At 54.3% G+C, this 10956-nt stretch overlaps 1 protein-coding gene across 1 annotated transcript; it reads right to left on the reverse strand.

The window, feature by feature from the left end:
- Positions 1 to 1841: 1841 nt before the first annotated feature.
- Positions 1842 to 9569, reverse strand: NR1D1 (nuclear receptor subfamily 1, group D, member 1). Its single transcript, XM_006832575.1, has 8 exons — positions 8907 to 9569; positions 5895 to 6215; positions 5531 to 5619; positions 5290 to 5434; positions 4299 to 4939; positions 3821 to 4006; positions 2970 to 3180; positions 1842 to 2342 (listed from the first exon to the last, which is right to left on the reverse strand). Exons 1-8 carry the CDS (start codon positions 8935 to 8937, stop codon positions 2143 to 2145), a joined length of 1824 nt encoding a protein of 607 aa, XP_006832638.1. The 5' UTR covers positions 8938 to 9569; the 3' UTR covers positions 1842 to 2142.
- Between the last annotated feature and the right edge of the window lie 1387 nt (positions 9570 to 10956).

Here is a 10956-nt window from a genome sequence, read left to right on the forward strand (position 1 = left end):
TATCGTCCACTCTTTAAGGAAGAGAGGGAGGAAGGAGGTGGCCCTCCCAGGGGGGGGCAGGGAGGGTGGAGGGACTAGAGCAGACCAGAGGGCCCTGGGCTCAGGGCTGCATGTCTTTTGTCGGCAGGGATGGATGGGTGGACCTAGATGCCCCCCCCAGAAGCCATGGGGAGTGGGGGAGGGGTGGGGGGAAGGGTGCCAGGGCTTCCTGCGCTTTGCACTATTGGGGCAAAATGTCTTAAGCAGTGGGGAACCTGCCACCCCACCCTGACCCTTGGCCTGCCACAGCCCCCCCCCCCCACACACACATGCATATATTCACCGCAAGCATGCATGGGAAGGTAAAGCTATGCTGCCCTCCAGGGCAATCGCCTTCCCCCAAGGTTCAGGGGTTCCCACAGAATGGAGGGCTTGGAGGAGCGCCCATTGTCACCTGTGCATGTGACTGCCTCACCCCTCTTGGGCCCAGTGTGCCATCTTTTGTCTGTCTCTCTCCTCTATCTCTCCTGGGATACTGATCCCCTTGTTACTCCAGTCCCATGGGTAAGCCCTCATGTACCTTCCGAATCCCAACCCCTGGGGGCCCAGTGACTCCTGAACTGTCTGCTGTCTCCCTCATCCCTCCCACCTTCCCCACTCCCACCTTCCATCCCATTCTCAGCCCTGCACTTGGAGGGGGGAAGGCCTTCAAAAGGCTTGGTCTCTGATAGGAGTTTGGGAACCCATTCCCCCATCCCTTCCCTGTCATATGAGCTGTGATCCCTACTCCACCCCTGACCCTACCCCCTCACTCTTGGTGATGTGGGGTGTCTGTGTGCGGTTTCTCTGCGTGTGTGAGAGTGAGTGCGTGCATGTGGTGAGGGAGGAGCCAGGGAGACTCAGAGCGTCACACACCTGCTCTAGAAAGGCAGCTGTCCCAATCCCTGCTGTGGAAGTGGGGGACAGGGCCCTCTCCTGGGGGCCATTGGTGCTAATGAGGGGGTTGGCCTTGACATGGGTGCTTAGCAAGCCTCCCCCAGTATTGGCCCGGGGCACTAGGGCAGGCAGGGTAGGGAAGCAGGTGCAGTATTGGTGGGATGAGGGGCCACTGAGAATAGGATGAGGGGGCCAGGCCAGGACAAGGGGGGTGCCAGAGCCATGACCACTACCCCACCCCCACCACCTGCCTCTCCAACTCAGTATTCCCCCTCCCATCACTCATAACACACATACCTCATCCAGCCTTCTCCCAGCTCAGACTTGGGGAGGGTGGGGGAGGAGGAGTCCCCTATCCCTTCCCCTGGTGGCGGGTCTCCAGGGCTGGGAGAGGGCAGGGCGTGTGAGACAGACACCGTCCAGAAGGGGGACAAGACTTCCCGCCCTGGGAACTCCTGGGAGCCGGGAGGGACTTTGCCCAGAGGCGCTACTGAATGTATGAGAAGCTGGTGCTGGGGTGGGGGGAGGGGAGTTGTGGCCAGAAATAGGGAAAGGAGGTAGGTCCCTTCCCCAAGGCAGGGTGGGACCCGTAGGGGTGACTTGGGGGGGGCTCCTACTCCTGCCCCACGTTGACAATCAGTATGTCTGTTATGTGCGATTTTTCACCCCGTTGTGTTTTGGGTCAGGATTTTAAAGAAAGATATTTTTATGGTAATTGTTGCTCGTCTATTTTACTATATATTTATGTAATAAATATATGATGAAAATAACCCCCTTTGAGCACCCCCCTTAGACTTGTGTGATGCTTCCCTGGACCCTCCCATCTGCTGGCAGAGTACCCACCCCACAAACTGACCAGATGGAGGAGGGCTCCCCTCAGCCTTGGCATTAGTGCCACCCCACCCCCAAACGAGCACACAACCACAGAAGCCAGCTCAGCTGTGAACTATTGGATTTGAGACAGGCACAGAACAAGTCAGGGGGCTGGAAAAGTGCGCAGAGGGGAGGGGCAGTGGTTTAAATAGGGGAGGAGGGGGAAGTTCCGGGGTGGGGGAGGGAGGCAGGTATTTACAAGAAGGCTCAGGGGGCCAGAGGCTCATCTTGGAATATTTTATAACAATATAAATAAGATTCTGGTTTGCTTTTCCTTTTCGTCTCGTAAAGGAGAGAGAAGTGCAGAGTTCGATTCTGTACAAGGGGGCAGCGGCAGAAGGCCGGCCGGGCGGGTCACTGGGCGTCCACCCGGAAGGACAGCAGCTTCTCGGAATGCATGTTGTTCAGGGTCCGCAGGTCCGGCAGCTTGAGCAGCAGCTTGGTGAAGCGGGAAGTCTCCAAGGGCCGGTTCTTCAGCACCAGAGCCCGAAGAGCCCGCAGCAGCGTCTCCTGGAGCTGCTCCACAGAAGCGGAATTCTCCATGCCCGAGCGGTCTGTGGGGAAGACGACAGCAGTGAGGGAGGCTCCTCTTCCAGCTCCTCTGACGAGGAACCAGAGGTCTGCGAGGACCTAGCTGGCAATGCAGCCTCTTCCTGAAGCCTGGCCCAATGAGAAGGAAGGAGCTCCACTCCTTCTTCCAGGCCTCTGCCCCAGAGCAGGAGGTACCTGATTGCTGGGAGCTCAGCAGGGCTGTCACCTCCCATCCCCACTCCCCAAAGCCCACTCTCTTTCCCTAACAGCCCCCTCAAATCCAGGCTCCCTTGCTTTTGGCTCTGTTGTTCCCTCTGTCTGGGATGCCCTTCCCCCTTTCCCTGCCTGGCAACATCTTACTTGTCCTTTAAAACCCTACTCAAGTGTCACCTCCTTTCTCAGCTCCCCCAGGCAGAAATAGTTGTCTGTGTTCCCAAAGCCCTTGGTTCATGCTTCTACTGTGACACTTACCTCACTGTTTATAATTAGTTGGGCATGAGTCTGTCTCCCAAGCTAGACTGTGTCTTAACCATGTCTGTATTCCCCAGTGCCCGGTGTAGGGCCTGGCATAGAGTAGGTCCTTCATAAAAGGTCTGTTGAATTGAACTGCGTCCGCCTCCTCCCCCGGGTCAGGTGAGAGCTTGACCTACCTGCAGAGACAAGCACCACCGCGGTGAAGAGACCCAGCTCCTCCTCGGTAAGCGCCAGGGAGTTGAGCTTCTCACTGAAGTCGAACATGGCATTGAGCAGGTCTCCCATGCCCATGGCACCCAGCTCCTGCAGGCTGTAGGTGGTTCGGCTCAGGAACATCACTGTCTGATCCTTCACGTTGAACAGTGATGCGAAACGCACCATCAGCACCTGAAGGGTGGGCATAGTTAGCCTGGGTGGAATGGGAGGAACACTTGCCAAATCACCCCTGAAGGGTTTTGTGGTGCTGCTTTAGATTTCTCCATAAGACTGGGGGGCGGGGGGCCACATGGAAGGATGGGGAACATTCTATAGTCTTAGAGACTAACAGGACTGATTCTGAGTCTCAGTTTTGTCACTCCTTGTGACTGACCTTGGGCAAAGCACTTCACCAAAGTGAATATGTTCCTATCTAAAATAAGGGTGAGGAGCTCTGGTAGTGTAGTGGTTACAAATTGGGCTGCTAACCTCAAAGTCAGCAGTTTGAAACTACCAGCTGTTCTGCAGGAGGCTTTCTGCTCCCATAAAGATTTACAGCTTCGGAAACCCTGTACAGGGTCGCTATGAGTCAGAACTGACTCCACATGGCACACCACCACCACCAAAATAGGGGTAGCAGTGAACCTTAAGGTGTTATGTTAATCTAACTGGGTAGTGATTAGACTCCAGCTGAGATGACAAAAGTCCCAGCCACCCAGCTAAGAACAAATATACTGAAGTTCCAAAGCCTCTCAGAGACCCTGCCCACCCCAGACATCTAGCCTTTCTGCTGGACCCTTCCCAAGAGCAAGGAGCACAAATGGTTACTCACCTCAAAGGTGCCAGCCTTAAGCAGGGTGACCTGGTCATGCTGAGAAAGGTCACAGAAACCGGGTATGTGCTTGGCAAACTCCACCACTTCCCGCACGGCGGGTGTGAAGCTCATGGAGAAATCCTCCCAGATCTCCTGCACGGTTCGCCCACTGCGTCCATGTGGGTACATGTTCATGGGACACGCCTGGAGAAGGAGAAGGGTTTGGGGAGGGGGTGTCAGCCAGGTTGGTTCCAATGGACTCAGTCAGGGATTCTGCCTGGACTGAGGACTGGGACCCCAGAGGATGGGTTTTTCAAAGAGTAGCAGGCTGGTGCCAGGTGGCAAGATAAGGGATTCTCAGGCAGAGCTCTGAGTGCTGGGTCATCTTCCCCTGGGAAGAGGGTATCCCTACACTTAACCTTCCACCACACCCAGCTACCATATGCTAAATACCTATTTCCAAGCCCCTTGCCCACCTCACCCCCTGTGCCCTCACCAGCAGAATGTTCTTAGAGTTTCCCTGCTGAGGACTGTTGGCAGATGGCTCTCCCTCTGGGGTTTGGTACACATGGGTGGGACAGAGACGGTGTCCATTGCTGTTGGGCTGGTGGCAGCTGTGGTGGACAGGGCCAGGAGCCCAGGTAGGTGGGTAGGAGGAGGGTGTCTGGCGTAGACCATTCAGGGCTTCATTATGACGCTGAGCAGCCACAGTGTTGTCATTGGGGACAGGTGGGCAGCTCTGACTTTCCCAGTGATGTGGGGTTGTGGCCAGAGGGCTGCTTGATGCATGGTTGGCATTGAAGTTGCCAGGTGTGGTGCCCAGTTTGTCATGGGCATAAGTGAAGATCTCTCTGTGGGCCCGGGCCACCTGGGATATCACATCCTCCACTGTGGGCTCAGGGCTTGGGGATCGGGGAGGCGTCAGCTGTTGTGGGAACTGGGAGAAACCCACCAAGGGTGAGGGCACCGGAGCTGGGGGCGGTGAGGGGCCCATGGGGCCTGGGGTAGGATGCTGGGTGGGCGAGGTGTCCAGTGGGCACTGGCTGCTCAATTGGTTGTTGGCCAGGTTCATCGCACTCTGCATCTCAGCCAACATCCGCTGTTTCTCCCGTTTAGGGATGCGCCCAAAACGCACAGCTATAGCAGGATGAGAACAGTATCAGGAAGTTCCCATGCACACCCACATGCTCTGTTCCTTCCTGCCTCCTGAAAGGCCTGGGGTTTCAAGTAAAACTTTAGCCAGCAAGGCCACACCCATCAAGGGGGTTTTCCAGGGAGGGTTTGGGGTAGGAGTGGCCAGAAGGACCAATGAGAAAGAAGTGTGTTTACCCAAGAATGAAATATGGGCATCCCCCAAGCAAATGAAACTCATGGAAGGTGTCTTGGTTTGGGTCTTCCTTTTGATGAGGAGGAATACATTCAGAAACTTTGGGTGAATGGAAGGGGGAAGGTGAGGGGATGTTTGTGGGACCACTGTGCTGCCTCACCATCTCGAGACATGCCCACGGAGAGACATTTCTTGAAGCGACACTGCTGGCAGCGGTTGCGATTGATGCGAACAATGGAGCAATTCTCATTTTTCAGGCACTTTTTGTACTGGATGTTCTGCTGGATACTTCGACGGAAAAAGCCCTGAAGAGCCGGGATGGTTCATGAGCATCTCATCTAGGCCAGGCCTGTGTGCTTTCCCCTTATCCCCAGTCTCCCATGATCTCCAACCTTCCTCACCTTGCAGCCCTCACAAGCATGCACTCCATAGTGGAAGCCTGAGGCAACATCTCCACACACCTTACACAGTAACACCATACCATTCAGCTCTGTGGAAAGAAAGGGACAGAGGTTGAGCAGGCAAGGGGTTCTCTGTGTGGCCAAAAACGTGGAAGTGTTCTAGGATAGACATCTTGGGAGGGAAGAACTGAGGAGGCGCACCAGGATCCAGGGGGTATGCCAGTGACCACATGGAACTAGACTGGGACTGGTGCGGCTCTCAGAGGGGTCCCTGAGGCCAGGGGAAACCCTAGGACATGAAATACAGCTCCCAACCTAACCCTGGTCGCCTTCCCTCGAACCATCTACTCACTGGTGATATTACTGGTGATGTTACTGGTACTCTTGGTGGGGGACACTCGGCTGCTGTCCTCCATGGCCACTTGCAGACCCCCTGGGGGGCTCCCATTATAGAAAGAGGAGGAGGATGAGGAAGAAGGGGAGTCATCGCTCAGGCTAGGTGCAACATTCCCAAAGGAGCGAGCTGGATCCTGAGTGAGCGAGCCAGTAGGTGATGGTGGGAAGTACGTGGGGCAGCCTTGGGTCAGGGATTGGAAGCTGCCATTGGAGCTGTCACTGTAGAGAGACTCAGGACTGGTTCGGCTCGGGGAGGAGCCATTGGAGCCAATATAGGTGATGACACCACCTGATGGGAAAACACAAGGAAAGCGGGTATCAGCCTTCATGTCTTTGGTCTAGGGAGTCCTGATGTGGCGCTGTGGGTTAATGCGTCAGATCGCAAAGTCATTTGAACTGCAAGGTCAGCAGTTCAAGCTTACCAGCTGCTCCTTGGAAACCCTGTACAGGGTCACTATGGGTCGGAATCGACTCGATGGCACTTAACAACAACAACCACCCTGTGCTCATGCCCCACCTGTCTTCCCACAACACTGCTGGGCACTCAGGAGTTTACCACATGGAATGCCTAATATTGGTGTCCCCAAAAGTGCCACAATAACTTTTCAACTTATACTAGACATGGCATGGCAAACCAACACTGTGAGCCTCCCTGCAGTGCACATTCAGCCTCTGCCTTGGGTGTGAGGCACCTCCCCATAGGCACAACCCCTGTGGCATTTCATACATGTGTCCCTCTGCCCTGGAATACCCACAGCAGCTCATGCATCCACACTGCACATTGGTGGGATGTGCAGTGAAAACAGGCACTAGTTTTTAAACACCAAAACCACTCCGGGAAAGAGGCAAGGCAGGAAAGAAAGAACAGCTAGCAAAGAGCAAAGAAAGTGGAGATTTTACAAGATGGGCAGAAAGTCAGATTCCCTCAAAACTGGGAGACACCGTCTCAGAAGGTGCTAAAAGGAAAGAACCCACCCAGCTCAGGACCCTGGTCTCTAAGAAAATAGGTCAGAGTGGACTCTGCCTCTGAATCCAAGTCCAGGAAAGACTTAGCAATACAAGTTGCAGAGATGGAGTAAAGTACAAATTATCCAGCCTGGCAACAATGACCTTGGCCCTGTGTTACACTGCTAACCAGGTGACTGTGTTCCCATAATATTAGTAGGAGAAAAAGGTCACCCTCCTGCCACACCTTTGCCAACCACCTACCTTGGCTTGCTATGGGTGGGGTAAGAGAAGGGAGGATCCATGACACATGTGAACTAAGGCATACCATACCACCTTATCTACAGCTGCACATGTTTTGTTCATCCACTGACATACACTAAGCTGGGCAGGGAAGGTCCTAAAATAGCTCAAGGTTGGTCAGGGTGAACCCAGCTCCTGAAAAATAATTGCACACCTACAGTTTTAGGGCTGGGGTGAGGAGTATGGAATCTTTACTTGGTGGTAAATGAACTTGACCTAGTTCACTCATCCCCAAAAGAATGAGACCTTTATACAAGTGAGTGAGACTTAAAACCTGGGAGGATGAGGCAGGTTCTGAAGAGCCTCCTTCTAAATCTAGATCTATCACCACCAAGTTGCACTGTCACCTAAAGGATTTCAACTCCCTTCTCTGGATCTCAGTTTTCCCTTTGTGTGTGTATGGGGGGGGGGGGGCGGCGGGGAGAGAGAATGAAAGAATAAAACCTTTTAGCTATGATTTTGGGATGTAGCTTCTTTTGGGGGGGGTGTTCCTTGTTCCATGGGAGTGGGAGGATGACAGTGTTGACAGGACTACGGATGCTATAAGAGCAGGGAGAATTTGGAATGTGAAATTGAGTTTCTAAAGGCAGTACAGTGAAGCAGGTGCAAACAAAATAAAGAGAAAAAGAGTTACGGAGAGGGTGGTTAGTTGTGAGTCCAATCTGGGGAGTGTAAACAAGAGGACAGGAGAGGTCAGGGGTGGCCCCATCTTACTCTCCCCTCAGTGATGGGAGGGGGCGGGCAGGCGGACCGGGAAAAAGAGACAGGCGGGGGCGGTGGGTGAGTCAGCCCAGCTTCACCCAGATCTCCGTGGGGCGGGGCGGGAGCCGGGCCCTTAGCCGGCCTCACGTCCCCGCTCCACGTGTGCCTTTCGCACGTGGCTCCCCAACGAGGAACCCCGGAACTTGACGCCCCGCCTCCTCCGCTTCCTGTCAATCGGGAGCAACAGCCCCACCCCCGTCCCGTTCCTCACCGGCGACCGGTTGGTGGGCAGGGCTCAAAACGCTAGCTGGGGCGGGACAAGTGAGGGGAGGAGAGAAGTGAACACGCGTTGCCAGGGTGACCAGGGGGCGGAGCTCATTATGTAACGGGGCCGGGAGGCAACGACCAATGGGGTAGCGGCCACGGCTACAGCTGAATGAAAACAAACGCAGCACATGGGCCCGGCTCCGCAGCCATGTGAGCCCTTCCGGCTGCCCGGGCGCTGTAGGTGCCCTCCCCAGGGCAGAGCACCACTCTCCGGACTCCTCAAGTGCCGCTCCCTACTGTCACTGAGGATTCCCCAGTCAGATCATGCCCGCTCCCTACCCCTCCTACCCACAGTCCCCACCGCCCCACTGCTTCTCAGATTTCCTTGAGCTGCGGGAAGTAGGGAAAGGGGAAGAGAGCAAGACAGGCATGCCGCAGAGGGTGGACAGATGGGAGCGTTTGGGGACACTGCTCCAAAGCTCCCAGACCCGTTAAACTGTTCGTCTCACAAAACTTAGCCGCTCTCCACTTCCCCCTGTTCTGGACTCAAAGTCCGTCAGAGGAGCTTTGGGACTTTGAAGTGGGGGCGCCTTTGGGCGCATGCCCAACCCTAATAACTTGCTCTGGAAATCCTACCCTATGACCTTTTAGCATGTTAGTAAACTCCCAAACCGAACAAATCCCCAGTCTCTTACCAAGTTCTTCTTGTTATAAAGTGCGAGACAGTGACAGAAAAAGGGTGACAGTAAAGGGATCTCAGTACCTGTGTTGTTGTTGGAGTCCAGAGTCGTCATGTCTTCACTGACTGAGAGCGGTCATTCAAACTGGACCTTGATGCAAAGTGGAGGTTGCGATTGCCGTTGTCGCCCCTTGGGCACTGGGTGAGGGCGGGGAGTGGACCCCACGGTTTACGATCAGGATCCGGAGCACCCTGCAGCAAGGTCTTGGAGTGACCGAACTGCAGCACTGCAGAAGGGGAGGACGCTGAGACAATGTAGGTCTGCTTTGCATGGGAAGAGCAGGGAGACAGAATGTAGGGGAATCAGCCTGCAGTAGTTCTTCACTAGAAGGTAGCAGGAGGGTCCGGTCTCTGCAGTGCACTGAATGCCACTGCCTGGCGGCTCCGCAGCGCGGCGGGGTAGCGAATCTGGAGCTGCTGGTGCAAAAGTCCCAGAGGGAGAGAGACTGCAGCCAGGAAGTAAGTAGGTGATGAGGAGAAAAGGCACCCAGGCGCAAGGAAACGAGACGTGTGCCCAGCTACGTTCCCTCAGCAGCAATATTTCACTCTGCCAATCTCAGCCGCCTTTTGCCCGAACCTCTTTGCCTGGGACAGAGGGCTCTGCGCAGGCGCCAGAAGCCCAGGGTTCCCGGGCCGCACGCGGCACTTGAGCAGGTACCATGTGATCCCAGGGAGCGCCTCGTGCCCCAGTGACACACTTTTCCAGCAGCAGGCACGTTGAGCTGAGTGCGCCTGCGCAACGCGAAGGCTATCGGGACGTGTAGTCCGCTGACAAAGCGAGCAGTCTGCGTTTTTTCCCTCTTTTCTGCCTTGCAAAAGCTTTTGCTGGGTCGGAGGAGGAGCTGAGAGTAGGGTGGAGTCCGCTAAAGAGTCAGGGTGATTTGTTTGGAAAGTCTGTATGGCAGGGGCATGTGAATTCCTGGGAAGTGACTGGCAAGCTTGGGGATATCAAAGTTAATAGGCCCTTTCTGCAAACCTTGCAAACGTGAGAGCTTCACGTGATTGCGGAACTGACCTCTGCCAGAGGTTATTGGTTACACCGGGAGAGAGACAAGCAGGAGTGGGAGAGTTCCCGGGAGTCAGGCGCTTAAGCAGCCTTTGGTTCCAGGACCAAGACCTGAAAAGGAAAGGAAATGTGACCCCTTTCTTTTCTACTCCCCTTAAGAACATCTCAAGGGAAGGGAGTTGCCATGGGTGTGGGTATGCCCTTAGGGACTCCCTGTTTGCTTGTAAGACCTCACCCCACCCACTTGAGGTGATATATGGTGAATCATTTCCCTTTGTCTGGGAAATAAAAAATGACTACGGAGAAGGGAGAACTGTATGCTAAAAGTGCTTTGAGATCCTAAAGTAATAGGACCAGAAGTGAGTCAGGGGACTGAGTGTAGAGTGACTGACTACAAACACACACAGTGCTTGAGGGGTAGCATTTGGATTCTATAGAAGGTCATAACTCAAAACTGAAAATGAAGATTAGTTAACACTCCCTCTCTTTACTGATGGAGAAAAATGAGTCAGAATATGTGGCCTGCCCAAGGTCAGACATCTATTTCTAGTTTCATCGGCCCCACCCCCACCTCCCGAACATCAGGAAAATGGGCAGACTAGCAAGTGAAACACTGAATATGGGGTTAGAAACTGTCAGCATTTCCTTTCAGAGCAGCAATTGCCCCATTGGTGAAAACAGGTTTCAAGTAGAGCTGTAATACTAGAGGGCTTGGGTTGTGGGTAGAGATGAGCCACTTCAAGCAATCAAGTGAACCTGAGCCACCTGCTAACTTCCTCCTTAACCCCAGCGCTTCTCTGAGTGTTTCCTTCATACTGACAGCCTTTTCCCACTTGTTCATAGGCAGCCATTGAGGCAGTGTTGATGGATGTCTGGGAAAAACACCACCAAAGAGAAAAGGGATGGAAACCAAGGGAGGAGGAAGCAGAGTGGTGGAAGGTGCTTCTGAAAGGCCAAGGAGGTTGACAGGTGGCTGGACAGCTGGCTTGGCCACTGCCCCTCTGGCTTCCAGCAAAAGATGGTTTTTCTAGAATGTACTGGATTTTAGCTTTGTTTCCCTGCCCCCAA

This window comes from Chrysochloris asiatica, unplaced genomic scaffold, assembly GCF_000296735.1.
Source record: "Chrysochloris asiatica unplaced genomic scaffold, ChrAsi1.0 scaffold00007, whole genome shotgun sequence".
NCBI lineage: Eukaryota > Metazoa > Chordata > Mammalia > Afrosoricida > Chrysochloridae > Chrysochloris > Chrysochloris asiatica.